Consider the following 21,114-nt stretch of genomic DNA (forward strand, 5'->3'; position numbering starts at 1 on the left):
ACATCTCTAGACTGGTAGTTCTTCAGGAACCTCTTTTTTCACCTACCACCTAGCACAGTGTCTGTTACATAGTAAGCACTCAATAAATGTTCTGTGAACTAAATGGAAGATGGCCCTTTATAGAACACGACTCCACTTCCGAATTCTTGATGATTCACAAGTGACTCCGGTACAAATTTGTAATCCAGATTGTTTCTTTGTTGTCATCTAGCCTGCTTCTGAGCCTCCATCCTACTCCTTAAAGTAATTGTGTATACAGCAGTAGCAAACAGATTTTAACATTATCCTAAGCAACAAAGTCTAACTTTTAAATTTATTAATCAAAAGGTATATTTTATTAAAGTGTAAAATTAATTCCCTTTGCCTGTTGCTGCCTTCTATTAGTATAGATCATAAGACTTTAATATCCTAAAACCATTGTTTTTGAATCAGTGTTATTTAAGGTATGCTTACTGGACTCCATCATAAGGATCCCTTTCTAGGGACTATTTAGATAAAAAATTTTTTTCATTTTTTTTTAATGGGTCAACACTTCATTCTATAAAGTAGAGTAAGTGTTTGTTGTTTAAAAAAGACATTTTACCAGCCAGTCATGGTGGCTCACACCTGTAATCTTAGCACTTTGGGGAGGCCAAGGTGGGTGGATCACGAGATAGTGACCAGGTGCAGTGGCTCACGCCTGTAATCCAAGCACTCTGGGGGACCAAGGTGGGCGGATCACAAAGTCAGGAGTTCAAGACCAGCCTGGCCAACATGGTGAAACCCCGTCTCTACTAAAAATACAAAACTTAGCTGGGCATGGTGGCACGTGCCTATAGTCCCAGATACGAGGGAAGCTGAGGCAGGAGAACTGCTTTAACCCGAGAAGCGGGGGTTGCAGTGAGCCGAGATCATGCCACTGCACTCCAGCTTGGGCAACAGAGTGAGATTTCATCTAAAAAAAAAAAAAAAAAAAAAGGAGGTCAGGAGTTCAAGACCAGCCTGGCCAACATGGTGAAACCCTGTCTCTACTAAAAATACAAAATTTAAAAATTATCCAGGCATGGTGGCACACACCTGTAATCTCAGGAGGCTGAGGCAGGAGAATTGCTTAAATCCTGGGAGATGGAGGCTGCAGTGAGTCAAGATGGCGTCACTGCACTCCAGCCAGGCAACAGAGCAAGACTCCATCTGGAAGCTCATTCTACCCTGACTCCTAAAGCTTTATTTGACCTTTCGTATTAGTCAATGTTAGTTCTTTCCCCTCCTCTCTAAAAAAAGAACACTTTTCACAACTTTTGCGGGAGAAAACAAAAGAAATGTCCTTGAGGAACTAGGATGTTCTAGTTTAATTTTCACTTGCTTCAGTGGCCTTTCCTATTATTTTTGCTGAATAGAGGGGTGGGTTCTTTGACTCTTCAATTCACATTTGGCTAAGTAAAAAGTAGATTAACATATGAAGGTAATGTTTCTTAAACAAAGCAGTCATATAACAGTCTCTGTAGTAACATCTTTCTCCTCAGCCTTTTGCTAGTCATCTTTTTTCTCCAACTATCCTTCCAAGTTAAGATATGCTTTTTCATCTTCTCCCTTTCCTCCAGCCCCAGCTTTTGATAGCTACACCTGTTTCGACAATAATTTAATAATTTTGAAATGAACAAAACAAAGGAGAGTGGTGGGTTTGCTGATCCCTTCTCCACAGCGTAAAAAGTGTGGGAGAGTATAAAAAGGTTTCTCATCACCGGATAAAAGCCATTTTTAGATACCTCCCCCCACATCCCACGGTATAAAGGTGTGCTTATGTGTGTGTCACTATTTTACGACTTTCTTAGAGTACAGAGTGGCAGGTTTTTATGAAATACAAATTTGAATTCTGTTAAATAATCCAAAAGAAAATGTCATTTTCTCAAAATCTCCTCAGACCTATATTCTTGCGTTTGTTTATTCAGCAAACATTTACTGAATGCCTACTAAGTATCAAGCACTATGCCAGGTGCTAGGGAGACTGAGATTTTTCAAACGACATTTACTCTGCCTTCAAAAAGCCCACAGCCTTATGCAGAGGCAGACAAGTAAGTATGATGAGTACTGTGATAAAGGTAAACCCAAAGCACAACTGAGCCCAGAGGAGTGGCTTCCAAGGTTAAAGTCAAGTTCGTTTAGAAACTATAGGCAAGTAGATGGGTGCAGTGGCTCACGCCTGTAATCCCAGCATGGGGTGGGTGGATCACTTGAGTCCAGGAGTTTGAGAGCAGCCTGGGCAACACAGTGAGACCCCCCACTCTATTAGGAAAAAATACATATTATTTTTTTTTAAAAAAAGAAACTCTAGGCAAGTGCATACACCACAAATCTTTGTTTCAGAAGTGTAATGGTCAGACACTTAAAGGAAAAACTCTCAAGTAAAAGGAACGCCTCTTGTCTAGGGTATAATAGTAAAGTTTGTGCCTCATGCTTCACATATTTCGTTCTTGTATAGAAATTCAGTTTACTAAAGATTTTGAACAAACATTATGACAGCTTCCTTTTTTTTTTTTAACTTTTTTTTTGAGATGGGGTTTCTCCATGTTAGCCAGGCTGGTCTCGAACTTCTGATCTTAGGTGATCTGCCCACTTCAGCCTCCCAAAGTGCTGGGATTACAGGCGTGAGCCACCGCGCCCAGCCTGACGGCTTTCTTTTTAATCCAAAGAAGTTTATTTTTTATGATGGATCAATGTTGTAGGCTAGGCACGGTGGCTTGTGCCTGTAATCCCAGCACTTTGAGAGGCCAAAGCAGGCAGATTGCCTGAGCTCAGGAGATTGAGATCAGCCCGGGCAACATGGTGAAACCCCATCCCTATTAAAATACAAAAAAATTAGCTGGGCATGGTGGTGCGTGCCTGTAGTCCCAGCTACTCAGGAGGCTGAGGCATGAGAACTACTTGAACCCAGGAGGTAGAGAGGCTGTAGTGAGCAGAGATAGTACCACTGCCCTCCAGTCTGGGTGACAGAGTGAGACTTTGTCTCAAAAACAAAAACAAAAACAAAAAAAACCAATGTGATAAGTTTATCAGGTTAACGTAGGTTTACATAAAACTGGTATTTCAGGCCAGGTCCAGTGGCTCATTCCTATAATCCCAGCACTTTGGGAGGATGAGACGGACAGATCACTTGAGGTCAGGAGTTCAAGACCAGCCTGCCCAACATGGTGAAACCCCATCTGTACTAAAAATACAAAAATTAGCCAGGCATGGTGGTGGGCACTTGTAATCCCAACTACTCCAGAGGCTGAGACAGGAGAATTGCTTGAACCCAGGAGGCAGAGGTTATAGTGAGTGGAGATCGAGCCACTGCACTCCAGCCTGGGTGACACAATAAGACTCCATCTCAAAACAAAACAAAACAAAACAAAACTGCTATTTCAGGCCAGGCACAGTGGCTCATACCTTTAATCCCAGCATTTTGGGAGGCCAAGGTGGGTAGATCATCTGAGGTCAGGAGTTCGAGACCAGCCGGACAAATATGGAGGAACTCCGTCTCTATTAAAAATACACAATTATCTGAGCATGGTGGTGCATGCCTGTAATTTCATTTACTCGGGAGGCTGAGGCAGGAGAATCACTTGAACCAGGGAGGCAAAGGTTGCGGTGAGCCGAGATCGCGCCATTGTACTCCAGCCTGGGCAACAAGAGCAAAACTCGTCTCAAAAAAAAAAAAAAACCTGATATTTCAAGGAGTTATTTTTGTTTGTTTCTGGATAATAATGTTTTAAAGATAAATTATAACTATGCCATATATTTTGCCTTGGCAAAATAGATTTATTCTTCTTAATCTTCTAAAATCTTTCTTTGAAGATTTCAGCCTTATCATTTGTAAATAATCTGCATCTAGTGCATAAATGCATAAAAATATAAATTAACGCTTTCCATTGTTAATCTTAAGATATGTGCAGTTCAGAAACACTGGGAGCCAGATATAGTGTTCTTTTACAAAGAGACTCTTACTTAAAGGCATAGTATAACCAACAGAAAATATTTCCAGTGAATTGATACTTTAATTTCTTTGGGCTTACTTCTCAAGTTACATTCTCCCATTTTTAAATAGCTTCATAAGCTGTCTTTGGAGTTTTGAACCTGTTTCATGCAGTGGAATTGCGTATTTTAAAATTCATTTCCAATGCACTTGAAATGAATATCCACTGTTAGACTAAAATTTTGTCCCATTTTTTAGTTTTTTTGTATAGTATTTGAAGACTTTTAGTGATGGTGATCTCTGTTATGAAATTAATTTGGAAAACTAAGAATTATTTTATATAAAAGTAAAAAAATTTAGGGGGAAGCAAAGAATTATATTGTTAGCATTATTATATTTAAAGTGGATTAAAATTTTGAACCTATTCTTTGGACTACAAAAATAGCACGATTTTATAATATACTCTAGTTATTTAATTACACATATGTCAACTAAAATAAATGTCATTTCAAGTTTTAACTTTTCCGGTGTACTTCAACTTCCTCAAGTTTAGTAAACTTAGAAAATATATTACGGCTTTTAATTGGAGAAGCAGGGCCCTAAACCATGTTTCTGAGGTGTTAATATTTATCAGAGATAAAACAAACTAATAAAATTACACATATTTGGTTACATGAATAAATTTTGTTTTGGTCTGTTATGTGGACAATGTGATTCTGGTGTCATTGGTTGTCCTTACAAATCAAGTTATTACAATGTAAAACTGAGCCATTGCCCACGTATTTGATGTCTCCTTCTCAATCACTGTACTTGGTAAGTTAGCAACTTGTTAAGGCCTGCTATAATATCACAGGACTCTACCTAACATATCTCTTCTGATTGCTGGCATTTAAGAGCTGCTTTCTTTTCTGAGACTGTAATATTAAGTTGAATTTTGGACATAAACATAATAGCAAATATGCAGTAATGTAAATGGCATCAGGTCTCAGTGCTGCCTTCTTTAGAACCTTAAACCTAGTGCATGAATCTCAGTTACACATGTTCTCACTCTTCCTTGTGAAATAAGAGTTCAAGGCCGGGCGCGGTGGCTCAAGCCTGTAATCCCAGCACTTTGGGAGGCCGAGGCGGGTGGATCACGAGGTCGAGAGATCGAGACCATTCTGGTCAACATGGTGAAACCCCGTCTCTACTAAAAATACAAAAAACTAGCTGGGCATAGTGGCGCGTGCCTGTAATCCCAGCTACTTAGGAGGCTGAGGCAGGAGAATTGCCTGAACCCAGGAGGCGGAGGTTGCGGTGAGCCGAGATCGCGCCATTGCACTCCAGCCTGGGCAACAAGAGTGAAACTCCGTCTCAAAAAAAAAAAAAAAAAAAAAAGAGTTCAAATTCACGAGAAATTTTAACTGACCCTTCAATTAGAATAATTTTAACTAACCCTTCAAACATTTTCTTATAAGTTTTAAAAACATGGGTTAAGAGATTCATTTTTAACCCACAGCAAGGTCTTATAGAACTTTCTGCAATAATGGAACTACTTTATATCTGCACCAACCGATATGGTACCCACAAACTATGGCTACTGAGTGCTTGAAACCTAGCTAGTATGACTTAGGAACTGAATTTTGGATCTAATTTTGATTGAATTAATTTTAATTTTTCATTAAAATAGTCATATGTGGCTAGTCACTATCTTACTGGACAGTGTGGCCATAGTATATACTTGAATTTGATATATATGCCCTCAATGGCAAGTTTATTAAAGATCCCTTCATTATTTGAGCTATAATACAAAAATTTTAAAAATTCTCAATATAGGTGTAATGGTAGATACCTTCAGAATACGTCAAAGCATTTTTTTTTCTTTTTTTTTTTTTGAGACGGAGTTTCGCTCTTGTTACCCAGGCTGGAGTGCAATGGCGCAATTTCGGCTCACCACAACCTCCGCCTCCCGGGTTCAGGCAATTCTCCTGCCTCAGCCTCCTGAGTAGCTGGGATTACAGGCACACGCCACCATGCCCAGCTAATTTTTTGTATTTTTAGTAGAGACGGGGTTTCACCATGCTGACCAGGATGGTCTCGGTCTCTTGACCTCGTGATCCACCCACCTCGGCCTCCCAAAGTGCTGGGATTACAGGCTTGAGCCACCGCGCCGGCCGTCAAAGCATTTTAAATTTATAAAAGGAAAAAGAAAGCCGGGCGCGGTGGCTCAAGCCTGTAATCCCAGCACTTTGGGAGGCCGAGGCGGGTGGATCACAAGGTCAAGAGATCGAGACCATCCTGGTCAACAAGATGAAACCCCGTCTCTACTAAAAATACAAAAATTAGCTGGGCATGGTTGTGCGTGCCTGTAATCCCAGCTACTCAGGAGGCTGAGACAGGAGAATTGCCTGAACCCAGGAGGCGGAGTTTGCAGTGAGCCGAGATCGCGCCATTGCACTCCAGCCTGGGTAAACAAGAGCGAAACTCCGTCTCAAATAAGAAAAAAAAAAAAAGGAAAAAGAAAATCAGTCCAATTTAATCTTGGGTCTTGGCTTTTACATAAAAATCTGGATGTAGAATTTAATTTCCCTCAAAACTTTAGACTATAATAAAATTTTGTATTTTCTAAACTTCTTTTTGTTTCGTGATGAAGAAAAGAGCCATGATAAAAAATTTCAAGTGGTCATAGATAAAATGCAATATTGACTTCTCACAAATGGTTTCTCCTAAAACCCTAAGGAAATAAGGAATTAATTTTTCCTTTCCCATCCTGAACATGTACTATTTTAAAAGCCCCCATGGTTGTACATGTTTTTGAGGTACAAATTACTATAGTGTCCCTTTTTTTTGAAGGGTTATATAGCCACTTAATGACTGACCACTTTATCTTTTATAGAGAGGAACATCGTCCTTTGAAAGCATTTTCCCCTTTAAAAGTCATTTCAGTTGCATTTAAGAAACATCCATTATTATCCTTCCAGGGAATGCTATTTTTTCACTGGGCATTAGAACAAGATTAATTATCTTTGCCTATCAGAAAACCTGGGCTTGATTAAATCAGTCAAGGACATTAAATTCCAGCTTTACTCACTCTGGTGACCATACCGATGATGAGTTGAAGAAGAATTTGTGAAAGTATCATTTGGTTACAATTGTACGCCTGTCTCTTTAAATCTAAAAAAAAATCCTTTCAGAAGCTGTAGAGAGAAGGTGCTAGAACTGTGTACGATCATGACTGGAAAGCAGGATCCCTCAGTGACTGCCGAATCTTCCCAGCACAAGATAGAGAGGCTGTTCAGCACAAGCCTACATTGGTTCTAGGCAGAATGATGATCCTACCGAACAGATCTCAAATAAAATTAAATTGAGAAAGCAGATCTTTCAAGGGAATGAGGCGGAGGCTCGCTTTTATGTTAAAAGCCACCAGCATCCTCCTTGCTAGACATGGACATGACATTTTTAAAGGAATTATCTGGTTACAGCGTTTTAAGCAAACTGTTCTAAGGAGTCTTTACATTGCATTGTTTTTTCTATTCTTTTTTTCTTTTGCATATATGTAATTCTGGAGGTAAAGAAAAAGCCTGCCAGGGATTCAGAAGGCATCCCACTAGCGATCAGCTGACATTCCTAACTGAAGGCTGCAATGTGTTGCTTATTCATTTTGTACCGTGGGAGCTGCGGGGACTAGCAGAGAGCTAAACTATGCATTTCAAACAGCAGTGCTTGTGCAGAAAGAGGGGTGAGAGAGAGGCAGCCGGCGAGGAAAGAGCACAGCTGGACTTTCTCCTTGTTTTTATCCATTTCTGCAGGATCATGTATTCATAAGGGATGAGGCGGGCCACGGCGATCCCAGGCCTGAGCCGCGGCCTACCCAGTCAGTTCAGAGCCAGGCCCTCCACTACCGGAACAGAGAGCGCTTTGCCACGATCAAATCAGCATCTTTGGTAAGCAAACACCCCTCTACCCACCTTCCCTTCCTTCCCCTCCTCCCCATCTGGCAGTCTCTCGCCCTCCCTGAGCCTTTCTCGGCTTCATGGATGGGAGAAAAAGAGTCAAGAATGTTTTCTCTCTCCTAATAATTTTATTCCTTTTAGGAAAAAAATCTGTTGGCATAGCAACCTGATTTCAGATATTTTAGCATTGTCTATGGCATGGGGAAAAAAAAAAATCTTTGTGTGTGCGTGTGTGTGTGTGTGTGTGTGTGTGTTTATATGCTGTATGTGCAAAATATAGGGCCTTTGAGATGAAGTTGCTAGCCTGTCTAATTTTTTAAAAGCTGTTTGTCTTTTCATTGAAATAAATAATGCTACATTTTTTTAAGGTATTGATGTATATGTATGCAGGGCACTGTGGTGCTGCTTTTTGTAAAGATGCATATGTGTCTATAATGTATACACACACATCAAAAGATAAAATATAATTTTTAAAAATATATGGTTGCTGGCTAATGTATCTAATTGTAGAAAATAAGATACTTGCTTCCCAGGGATGGATTGCTGGTTCGTTCTGGTTCATTCATTTATTTATTGCAACAATGGTAGTGGCTGCACTTCCCCATTTAACCCCTGAAGAATTTCCTGGCACCAATAAAGCAAGAAGGGCTTTGTAGGAGAGGATAGGGCTGATTGTGAAAGAATAGAGACTGTAGGATTCTTCAGCATTTTTACTATTGCAAATGTGATTGCTGGATGCCCTTGTAGTAGCAAAAGGGGTGTGTGCTGGAAGAGTTAGTTTTCATGCCTCCTCCCCTCGGCCCCCTACGCGTGCGCGTGCGCGCTCACACACACACACACACACACACACTCACATCGTTTCATCCTTGCCACTCTAAACTCTCTTCAATCTTTTCCTTCTGAATCTCACTTCTCAGCCAAAAAATGATTGAAATATTAGTTGTTTTGCCTAAATTGATGTTAGAGGTCACATGGGCAGGAAGAGTTAGTGTACACTGCTTGGCTATTACATTTAGAACCTATGATGACATCATCCGAGGCCGACCCAGAAATGATCATTTTTCTTGTCCTATTTTTTAAACCTGATTTCTACTTTATTTCTCAAGTCTTTGAAAGGCTTCGATTATCTTTCGGATTTATAATGGATTACAACCTTTAAAAATCCAGATACAAGGAAAAATGGAAGTTAAAGCACCTACATATTGCTATGCCTGCTGCTGTCTAAAAGCAAGCAATTTAATTTAGACTGCTTATAAATAAGCCCACTTTTAAGTTCCTTTATGTAGAATTTTCTTATAATCCCTTTGATGAGCAATTTTTCATTTGAAAGGAATGCTACACTGTGTAATGGAGATCTTAAAATATCCAGTATGTATTTGCTAATGATTGTTGAGCACCTAAAAATATGCTTTTGAGTCTAGATAAAGCATCATGAGATTATCAAATAATCATTATCTTCATGCCATGATATCTGTCAAAAGAAGAAATATGGTACTTTAGAGAACTATGACTATTTACCACCAAGTCGTATGAGACTTGTACCTTTATCCATACCTGTTCATGTTGAAATGAGAGGAGAAATGATAACAAGCTCTGAGCATCCAAACACCATCAGCGGTTTTACATGTGAAGCAGACATTATACCAAGTGGCTTTCCCCCTCTGGGACAGGTTCTCTTTCCTCTCTTGCCACACCCTCATTCCCACATCATATATTCATAACCTCTCCTACCTCCCAGCAAGAGATTACTACAGCCATGCCAGAATAATCTCACACTGGCATCTGTGAACTCACCCTGGACTACTTTGTGTGTGTATCAGCCATCACAGTCTTCCTGTCTGTGGATGATAAAAGCTGCTTCCCTGCTAGGCCACCTCAGGGCTATGGGCAGTGTCCTCAGGAACCCTCTGAATCCTGCAGTCTTCCTAGTGCCCATCCAGAGAACAGCTGCAACCAGTTTCTCTAATGAGTTTTGATTTGCTAAAAGGCTCCTGCCCCTATATTAAGTTAAAAACAGAGTAGCTGATATGCTGTTGCTTTAGCCACAAAATAAGTTGTTTTTTGTGGGGCACCCTCTCTAAATGTGGTGCTTTGGGAGTCATGGTTGGGATTGATGGCAGTTTATCAGAGTTCAGTGGTATTTGTATCTAGTGGTTTTTAGAGAGGAAAAAAATAGAAGGGAAAAGGTATGGTGTTGTATGATTCCGTGTCCCATTTTGAACAATCTAACTATTGGTATGGATTTTTTAATGTATATTGCCAAGTACTACAATTCTCCTACCCACTATATTATTTTAAAGCCTAATACCAATGGGAGTATATAAATCAGGATACTGGAATAGCATAGAATATTTAATTTTTAAAGATATATTATGAATCCTATTGTTTTATGGATCCCAGCTCAAATGAAAAAGACTAAAATGACATAAATGACGTAAAAGTAAGAGCAAGATCATGGGAAAGTGGAAGTCCAGTATAATTTAAAAAATCAAGTCATTGTTGAAACCTTGCCTTACTTCTATTGGTTGGTGGCAATACTATATGTATTCATTTATTTTGGTTTTATTCTTTCTTTAATATCTTTTAGTAGAGGTGCTAACAAGTCACAAAGAGGTCCAAAGGTGAACAGGAAAAAAAAGGCATTTAGAAATTAGTTTTTCAATTACTTGATAAATAAATGATGAAATGCATATTTTCAATTGGCTTGCAAACTGACAAAAATATTACTCTTCCTAAAATTTGTTTATGAGCTACCTCTTCAACATGAGCCTAAAAGAGTCCCATCTTTGTGCTTTTCCCCCTTAGTATTACTTTCAACATTGTGCTTTTGAATGAAGTTATTGACGAGTATATGAAGAAGCCCATGGGCTATGGGCCTGTACTGCCACATGTCTTTATTATCTTAGCACCTTAAAACTGAGATTTTTGTATTATGTACTGCTGCACAGTTGCATTTGTAACAAAGGATAAGGAAGGACTATAAACCTTGATACCAGAGGAAACCCTAAGAAAACTTTAGATTGTAATTTTTATTACAATTGTATAATTTTTATTATAATTTTCTAAGGGCAGAGATTATTGCCTTTATTTTGAAGAATTAGGAAAAGGAAGGGCATTTCATGGCATCTTTATTTTAACCTTTCTTTTTCCTCTTCAGTAGGAAAGTTCATTCTGCGCTGATGTGTTATCTGGAAAAAGGAGTTGTTTGCATAGTTCTACAGAATTACTAATCTGACTTCTTGGGCCTTTGAGATGTGCCTTCCTTGATTTTTTATAGAAAGCTTAATATTTTAATAAAATTAGTGACTCATGAGGGTGTTTTCAGCTGTTGCTACATCTGATGTCATTTCTTCTGAAAACTTTATAATGTCCCTGGTTCTTGGCTGTTTCCATGGTAGAGATATTAATATCAAGAGCACCATATCTGTCAGAGTTCAGCTTTTGACTTTGTGAAGAAATTCTCACTGCCCCTCTTCCTAATGTATGTTCTAACACAATTTACCTGTGACTGCATGACACAGGCAAATTTATGTTAAAACACATGTCAGGGAGAAGGGCACAAGAGGGGAATCCCCAAGGAGGCATGTAGAAGAAAAGTATTATTGTTCTCTATATGTAAATATAGACTCTTCTACTTGGCTTTGCCAGATTTGATAGAAAAACTCATTAAAAGAGAGTCTTCATTTGAAGTTTTTAAAATGCACCCTAATAATTCAGCTCATTGTGAAATTGGATACCTGAATGAACTTGATACATAAGAATAAAACTATGAGAGCCTCAGCAGTAAATGCTACTGTTTCAGCTCTCATGAGCCCAGTTCTGTTTCTAAATGCTTGAAAATGTGTTCTCTTCCTGGACAGTGTACCATAGGATGCTTATCAAAATATTGCACGTCTCTTTCCTCATTCTTGGCTTCTTAACTCATTACAGTCATTGCTGACACCATTTCTCACTTGTATTGTCCAGTCTACCTGTCCAACCCATATGATCAAAGTCTCTTCATAAATGTGTGTTGAATAAATGAATGAACGAATGAAATGAATGAGGTCACCTCCAACCCTGCTATCAAATAAGAATTTGAATATATAAGTTTGCATTTTAGAATTCTTCATGTAGCATATTCTTTTATAAAGGCAGAATTGTCTGTTATCAGTCATCACTTTTAGCAAAAACTTAAAAACAGTTTTTCCTTAGGTATTCTAAAGAATAGAATGTTAAATATCTAATGCCAAAATATGACTCACTGTATTCTTTTTAAGAACTTGCTATAAATTTCATTTGTTCTAAGTGCTGAGGTGGCCACTTATATCATATGCATCATTTTGATTCTTACATATTATTAATCTTGTAAGTTGGCTTTGATCTCTTAAGAGGGTAACATTATCAGCCATCAAGTTCTTGTTTTATGTTCAGGAAGTTGCTTATTAGCCTTCTAGTGCAGTGTTTTATACACGGTAGAGACATGCTGCACTTCGGATGAAGTGGTTTGTTTTGGGGCCGAATTTTGCTGGAATTAAATAAAGTAGAATTGAACGGCTGTAGGAACCTTTAGAAAAAAGTTCTGGTCTTCCTTTCCATGACTCATTATTTATTATTTATTTGTTTATTATATTTTACATATTCTAGCTACATGAAATGAGTAATAATTCAGATTCAGAAATTACATATAATCTTATAATCCACAATCTAGATACAGATAGTTTTTTGTTCCGTAAATGTGCCCTTTCTCTTGGATCCACTTATTCTGATCTATGTGTCCATCATCAGAAATACTAAGTGGAGGGCAAAGGGACATGCTTCGCAGAGCCTGGCATCAGAAGGAAGGAAACCAGCATACATTGAACATTTCCTGGGAGTCAGACACACTGCTAGGCACTTTTACATGTGAAATTCCCTGACCTTGAGGAAGACAGTAGTAGGTCCCCTCTTTTTAGACATTAAGAAACTGAGAGACTTTGATAGATTAAGTAATTTGCCCAAGGTCAGTTATATAGAAAGAGATAGATAAGATTTTTCTTCATGCAACCCACTGGGTGCAGGAGGACGGTACTGCCCACATTTAGTTAATCACAGTTTTTGAGACTGCCATTGTAAAAACTACAGTCACTACATCTCTATAGCTTTCTTCCATTTCAGACTTACTCAATTTGTGATTTACTTTACCATTTTCTGTAGCTTTGACTTTTTTGAGTGTTGATTCCCTCTATTACTTTATAACAGAAAGTAGTCACTCTTTTTCTGCCTTGGTAATACGAATTTCCTCAGGCAATTCAAGAACCATAGGAATCCAAGGCCGCCTAAAAATTAAAGAAGTAAATTATATGTGAAAGCACTTTTAAAACCATATGCCTGAAAAAGTTATGGGCAACTATTTTGTATTTCATTGACAAAATAGTGTATTCTTAAAAGTCACAGTGTACACTTAAGACCCATAGGCACATATAACTGTAAATAACATATTTTTGTATATTTCATGTTAGACTTTACAACTGAAATACCTGGTTATACTTTAATTTAAATTCATCTATCCAGCTTGAACATGGAATTATAAAGCTTAACATCTCTATATGTACCCAAAAAGACAATCTAAAGCTTAGAAAGTTTAGTTGTGACAAATAGAAGGTGATATTAGGAGTTCAAGAATGTAATTATCCACATTATGGGAAGCATTCAAAAGCAAAATGTCTCTCCTGGAATTCAGTGATGTACAATATAGCAGTTTGAGCTTTGTAATTTTTCTTTGCCACATTCTTGTACCAGGTGTGATCTGGTACAAGTAGAAGACCACCCTCTTTACAGAGACCCACCCACCAATTAAAATAGACAATTTTCTTGACACAACTCATTTCCCTTTTATCTTTAGGCCTCCTGGTTTAGGGAAATGACCATCCTGAGAATATTTTATTGGCTGTAAGCCAATGCTTATGGCAAGTTTTAAATGTGTCTTGAGAGCTTAGATTGTGCCATGCCTCAGCTTTGGAAATCTGATTAAAGAAGGAATATTAAAATAAGAAAAAATAAGCCGGGCGCGGTGGCTCAAGCCTGTAATCCCAGCACTTTGGGAGGCCAAGGCGGGTGGATCACAAGGTCAAGAGATCGAGACCATCCTGGTCAACATAGTGAAACCCCGTCTCTACTAAAAATACAAAAAATTAGCTGGGCATGGTTGTGCGTGCCTGTAATCCCAGCTACTCAGGAGGCTGAGACAGGAGAATTGCCTGAACCCAGGAGGCGGAGGTTGCGGTGAGCCGAGATCGTACCATTGCACTCCAGCCTGGGTAACAAGAGCGAAACTCCGGCTCAAAAAAAAAAAAAAAAAAAAAAAAAAAGAAAAAATATCTAGCTAAAATACAACTAAAATTCAGTACCCTAGCCCTGATACTTTACTGCCATATTTTTCTGAAAAACAGTTAAATTCAGAAAGGGCTAAATGTTATCCTTTCTATTGATTAGAATTGTTTTCTCCTTAAAGTTGTACTTCAGAAACACAGAAGCATGAATAAGTAAAATTGATACATATATTTCAAACGACTTCCTTTCCTCCTTTTATCTTGGAATAGGTCCCTTAAAAAAGTACATTTTCTGATAACAAAATAGATCATTTATTTTCTTTAGAAGGTTAGGGGCCTTTTGGGTGATACTATCCTTTTTTGGTCTTGAAATATCCTCTGCTCTAATTCCTAATACTTTAAAGAATATAATCCTTCAGAAAAGAGAAATGAATGTGACACCTAGTGTTAGTTTCAGCTGGAAAGGGTTCAAAGTTTGGCTAATGTTTAATGGTGTATTTTGATAATACTATCTAGTTACAGAACAGCACTCTCTTGATAATGAGGACGCAATCTAGTATGCAGGGCCACCTTCAAAAAAGAACATAGAAACAAACTCTTCTTTGTATAAAATGTACTTTAACCCGTAAACTGAAAATAGTACAGAAAATTAATAGCAGCATGAAATTTTCCTGTAAAACTTGTTTGGGTGTTAGGTTGGGAAGATGGGGCTTATAGTAGATAGGAGTGACCAAATCACTTAGTGAAGAACAAAACTAAAATAAAAATCCTGGAATTAGGCCAGGTGCAGTGGCTCACGCCTGTAATCCAAGTACTTTGGGAAGCCAAGGTGGATGGATCACCTGAGGTCGGGAGTTTGAGACCATCCTGACCAACATGGAGGAAACCCTATCTCTACTAAAAGTACAAAATTAGCATGGTGTTCTTGCAGGCTCCTGTATCCCAGCTATTTGGGAAGCTGAGGCAGGAGAATCACTTGAACCTGAGAGGGAGAGGTAAACCGAGACTGCGCCATTGCAACTCCAGCCTGGGCAACAAGAGTGAAACTCCATCTCAAAAAAATAGGCCGGGCGTGGTGGCTCACGCCTGTAATCCCAGCACTTTGGGAGGCCCAGGCGGGTGGATCACGAGGTCGAGAGATCGAGACCATCCTGGTCAACATGGTGAAACCCCGTCTCTACTAAAAATACAAAAATTAGCTGGGCATGGTGGTGCATGCCTGTAGTCCCAGCTACTCGGGAGGCTGAGGCAGGAGAATTGCTTGAACTCAGGAGGCGGAGGTTGCGGTGAGCCGAGATCGCGCCATTGCACTCCAGCCTGGGTAACAAGAGCGAAATTCCGTCTCAAAAAAAAAAAAAAATTAAAATAAAATAAAACAAAATCCTGAAATTAAGATTTTTTTTCTAAAACAGGAAAAATGAGGAGGAAGTGATCAGGAAAATAAAGGGAAGATAAATTGAAGGAGGGACTGGAAAATCACAAAAGATTTAATAGAAAGGAGCAAGAGATACCAACATGTACATTTACAAGCTTTAATTTGTTCAATATTTACTTGAAAATGAGTTAACGTTACTAAGAAAAGTAGCCTTCCAAAAATCATAGCAATGCTTTATCCTCTTTAGGAGAGCAAATAGATGTATTATAATTTGGTAACATTCTTTTGTAGAGAAGGGGATGGGGTAGACATGATTTTAGAGATCTCTTGATCTCATACTCACCTCCTCATATTAGGAATAGGAAATAAATCATGTTCAGACTAGTTTAAAAGGTCTATGACTGTTAGAGACGTGATCCTTAAAAAAAAAAAAAAAAAAAAAAAAAAAAAAAAAAAAAACCAAACAAAAAAAAACAGAAAACAAACCAGTGTGGTAGCTCTCAACTAGAGCAACTAGAGGGATTTTATGCCCAAGGGGACTTTTGGCAATATCTGGAGATACTTTTCATTGTCATGTTGTGGGAGGTACTACTGGCATCTAGTGGGTAGAGGCCAGGGATGCTGCTAAACATCCTGCAGTGCACAGGATGACCCCCACAACAGAGAATTATCTAGCTCATTGTCAGTAGTGTTGGTTGGAAATCTTGGTATAGTAGAAATAACATGGCTCTGGAATCAGACAGAGGTGGGCCTTATTCCCAATCAAGTCCTTATTAGCTCTGCTACTGTGAACATACGATATATGTGATGGTTTGTCAAAAATATGTAAACACATTTTGACTGAATAAATAATTCCTTTCTCTTTTTCTTTCTTTCTTTCTTTTTTTTTTTTAATTTGAGACAGAGACTCTGTTGCCCAGGCTGGAGTGCAGTGGCCTGATCTCGGCTCACTGCAGCCTCTGCCTCCCAGGTTCAAGTGATTTTCCTGCCTCAGTCTCCCAAGTAACTGGGATGACAGGTGCTTGCCACCATGCCTGGCTAATTTTTGTATTTTTAGTACAGATGAGGTTTTACCATGTTGGCCAGGCTGGTCTCCAACTCCTGACCTCAAGTGATCTGCCCACCTCACCCTCCCAAAGTACTGAGACAACAGGGGTGAGCTACTGTTCCCAACCTGAATAAATAGTTTCTTTCAAGACTCAGTTTCTTCATCTATAAAACTGAGATGGTAGCCAGGTACAGTGGCTTATGCCTGTAATCCCAGCACTTTGGGAAGCTGAGACAGGTGGATCACCTGAGGTCAGGAGTTCAAGACCAGTGCAGCCAACATGGTGAAACCCCATCTCTACTAAAAATAAAAAAATTAGCCGAGTGTGGTGGCACGTGCCTATTGTCTCAGCTACTTGGGAGGCTGAGGTATGAGAATCACTTGAACCCAGGAGATGGAAGTTGCAGTGAGCCGAGATCACGCCACTTCACTCCAGCCTGGGTGACTGAGTGAGACTCCATGGAAAAACAAAAAACAGATGGTATCACCTACCTTGTGAATGAAATGAATGAGTGAATGAGATGGTTTTGAGGACTAGGAATAAAATACAGAAAGATTATCCAACACAGTGCCCCCTACAGGTGAGCGTTCACAGAAACAGTAGGTAAACTGATGGTGAAGGTGATAGATAAAATTATGCTGCAGGGCCCTTCTACTTTGCCTGGAAGCTTGTCTCCCATGAACCTGGTGACCTGAATTCTGTTTCCCACCCGAATTCAGGTTACACGACAGATCCATGAGCATGAGCAGGAGAACGAGTTGCGGGAACAGATGTCAGGTTATAAGCGGATGCGGCGCCAGCACCAGAAGCAGCTGATCGCCCTGGAGAACAAGCTGAAGGCTGAGATGGACGAGCACCGCCTCAAGCTACAGAAGGAGGTGGAGACGCATGCCAACAACTCGTCCATCGAGCTGGAGAAGCTGGCCAAGAAGCAAGTAGCTATCATAGAAAAGGAGGTCAGTGTGTGCACACACACCTTTATGCCACAACCAAGCCCGGCCTGTTGGGGTCAGTGGCAGGATATTAGCAGGAGGCAGGAGTCGGGGATGGAGGAAAACTGTTGCTGGTGGTGGGGGAGAGGGAATTGGGTTTCCAGGATTTATGGGGCTACACAAAATTGTGATTCAGAGCTAAAATAGCAACTGAAATTGTATATTACATTCATGTCCATTCAAATATATATATATATATATATATATATATATATATATATATATATTTTTTTTTTTTTTTTTTTTTTTTTTTTTTTTTTTTGAGACGGAGTTTCACTCTTGTTACCCAGGCTGGAGTGCAATGGCGCCGTCTCAGCTCATCGCAACCTCCGCCTCCTGGGTTCAGGCAATTCTCCTGCCTCAGCCTCCTGAGAGCTGGGATTACAGGCACGCGCCACCATGCCCAGCTAATTTTTTGTATTTTTAGTAGAGACGGGGTTTCACCATGTTGACCAGGATGGTCTCGATCTCTTGACCTTGTGATCCACCCGCCTCGGCCTCCCAACCTTTGATGGTGGCCTGGGTACAAGTAAAGGGAAACAAGATGCTGCTATCTTCTGAGAACCTGCACAACACAAGTCTGTTACTGTATCTGCCACACCCACAGTCCTTTTCAAAAGAAAACTGCTCTACAGATAGTCCCTTATAGTGATGATAATACCTGCCTACAGCTGATGGGCCCCTGACCAAAGGGAGCAAATAATGAGTCCGGCAATTGTTTGAGTTTTCTAGGGAACATCTCTCTTCTCCATCCAGGTTCTAAACTAATTTTTAAAACAGACAAGGCCAGGCATGGTGGCTTACACCCTATAATCCCAGCACTTTGGGAGGCCAAGGTGGGTGGATCTCTTAAGCCCAGACTTTCAAGACCAGCCTGGGCAATGTGGCAAAACCCCATCTCTACAAAAAATACAAAAATTAGGTGGGTGTGGGGGCACATGCCTGTAGTCCCAACTACTTGGGAGGCTGAGGCAGGAGGATTGCTTGAGCCCAGGAAGCAGAGGTTGCAATGAGCCGAGATTGTGCCACTGCACTATAGCCTGGGTGACAGAGCAAGACCCTGTCTAAAAACAAAAAACAAAAAACAAAAGAGTAAGGCAGATAGTCATAATATCATCTTCATTACTGACACATGTTAGGTACGAGAGGTGATTTATGTCTTCAGGAAAACAAAATTAAGCAGACTTGCCTGCCCAGGCAGTGCTAAAATCGAGTCACCTTTCCTGCCACCCCCATGAGACTTCCATAGTGTGGAAAAAATATGGTGGACATGTGCTCCCTGGGGATGAAGTGACTGGGGACATGGTGTCAGGGTGTTTCCATAATTGAGTTCGTGTTCTCTCTCTCCACCCCCACCCCCCCGTCCCCCGAATGTGTGTGTGTCCACATGGAAGGAACCATCAGGTTGTAGAAGAAACATTTCCCCAACAGCCATCAATCTGTGAGGCAGTCTGGCATGAAAATCTCTGCCCAGACAGGGATGATGTTGATTAAATAAATCAGTCAGATTTTTTCTTGGGATTTGACTTGGTAAATATGTTGTGAGAATTGTTCATAATGGAAGAATTGTCCATAATGGAAGTTGCTGGTGAAAAAGATACATAAAAATGAGCCATGAAGCATAATTCCCACTTTATCTCCTAAGTCACTCACCTTGCATATATACTTCACCCAATGGTTACCAGAAACAGATTTGGTCACTTTCAGGAGCCACTATTTATTGGATTACCTTTTATGTAGTCTATGTTTTATTCATTTAGGACCCTAAAAAGTGTCATGATGTGTGACTGTTGTGGATTGCAGCAGGTGCCTAAGAAAACAAAATGCCAGGCCTGGCACGATGGTTCACGCCTATAATCCCAGTACTTTGGGAGGCCGAGGCGGATGGATCCCCTGAGGTCAGGAGTTTGAGACCATTCTTGCCAACATGGTGAAACCCTGTCTCTACTAAGAATACAAAAATTAGCCGGCCGCAGTCGTGGATGCCTGTAATCCCAGCTACTCGGGAGGCTGAGGCATAAGAATCACTTGAACTCGGAAGGGGGAGGTTGCAGTGAGCCAAGATTGTGCCGCAGCACCCCAGCCTATGTGAGAAAGCAACACTGTCTCAAAAAAAAAAAAAAAAAAAAAAAGAGAGAAAAAGAAAACAAAATGCCATTAGCTCTCCAGTTACACTTGAGATGATCCCACTGGAAAATCTGATAGTCGGAATAATTAATCAGAGTTTGATTCTTGGAATAAAACTGGCCGGTGTGGTTATTTATACATTTTGACAACCTAACCTTTGGGCTACCAACAATACATTTTAAAAACCTTTATTATAATCCTTAGTTCTGACTCATTGTGGTGGCTCATGCCTGTAATCTCAGCACTTTGGGAAGCTGAGGAGAGAGGATAGCTTGAGGCCAAGCATTTGAGATGATCCTAGGCAACATAGCGGGACCCAGTCTCTATGATAATTTTCAAAAAATACTTAGCTGGGACTGGTGCTGCATGCCTGTGATCCCAGGGACTTAGGAAGCTGAGGCAGGAGGATCACTGGATCCCAGGATTTTTAGGCTGCAGTGAGTTATGCTCGTGCCACTGCACTGTAGCCTGAGCGACAGAGCGAGACCCCAATCTCAAAAAAAAATTTTCCTTAGGTCTCCTTTTATCCCGTGAATATTTTTATGTTCTATAAAACATGTTTATAGTTCACCTTCATATTTTTCCCATAATTCAGAATGTATTTTTCAATGATGAAAACTTTTATTTTTTTTTGTTTAAGACACAAGAAAATCAGAAAAAAATATTTTTTATTATTTGTTCAAAAATGTTACATTATTAGCACTTATGGACTCTCTTACTGCATTGGAGAATATAGACCACTGAATTCTGTGTGAAGAACAGATTCATCCTACATTGTATTTGTTATTTTATCAGGCAAAGGTAGCTGCAGCAGATGAGAAGAAGTTCCAGCAACAGATCTTGGCCCAGCAGAAGAAAGATTTGACAACTTTCTTAGAAAGTCAAAAGAAGCAGTACAAGATTTGTAAGGAAAAAATAAAAGAGGTAAGGTTACTAGTGTTTGTTCTCACCAAGTTGCCATTAGAATGGTTGGAACTTAAAATTCACTCATCTTGCATTGTGATCAGTGTTCTAGTCCAGTGAGTCTCAAATTTTACATTAAAATAACCTAAAATGCTGGCCGGGCACAGTGTCTCATGCCTGTAATCCCAGCACTTTGGGAGGCTGAGGTGGACGGATCACCTGAGGTCAGGAGTTGGAGATCAGCATGGCCAACATGGTAAAGGCCGGTCTCAACTAAAAATACAAAAATTAGCTGGGCCTGGTGGTGCATGCTTGTAATCCCAGCTACTCAGGAGGCTGAGGCAGGAGAATTGCCTGAACCCAAGAGGCAGAGGTTGCAGTGAGCCGAGATCACACCACTGCACTCCAGCCTGGGCAACAAGAGCAAAACTCCATCTCAAAAAAAAAAAAAAAATTACTTAAAATGCTACCAAAACAGATTGCTAACCCACCCCTAGATTTTCAGATTTTAAAAC

General features: G+C 39.9%; 1 protein-coding gene across 7 annotated transcripts in view; it reads left to right on the forward strand.

Annotated features, from left to right (window-relative positions):
* The window catches only part of TAOK3 (TAO kinase 3), a 210,439-nt gene that overhangs the window by 160,924 nt on the left and 28,401 nt on the right, over window positions 1-21,114 (forward strand). For 6 of the 7 annotated variants that reach the window (XM_039472335.2, XM_010342823.3, XM_074402172.1 and 3 more), the window contains 3 exons: window positions 7,720-7,854; window positions 17,297-17,533; window positions 20,492-20,620. In XM_039472335.2, the coding sequence (XP_039328269.1) occupies window positions 7,720-7,854; window positions 17,297-17,533; window positions 20,492-20,620 (501 nt within the window). Of the gene's footprint in view, window positions 1-6,361; window positions 7,479-7,719; window positions 7,855-17,296; window positions 17,534-20,491; window positions 20,621-21,114 lie in introns of those variants that run through there. The other variant, XM_074402174.1, reaches the window with a different exon arrangement.

Source organism: Saimiri boliviensis, chromosome 7 (assembly GCF_048565385.1).
Source record: "Saimiri boliviensis isolate mSaiBol1 chromosome 7, mSaiBol1.pri, whole genome shotgun sequence".
In the NCBI taxonomy this organism is placed as follows: domain Eukaryota; kingdom Metazoa; phylum Chordata; class Mammalia; order Primates; family Cebidae; genus Saimiri; species Saimiri boliviensis.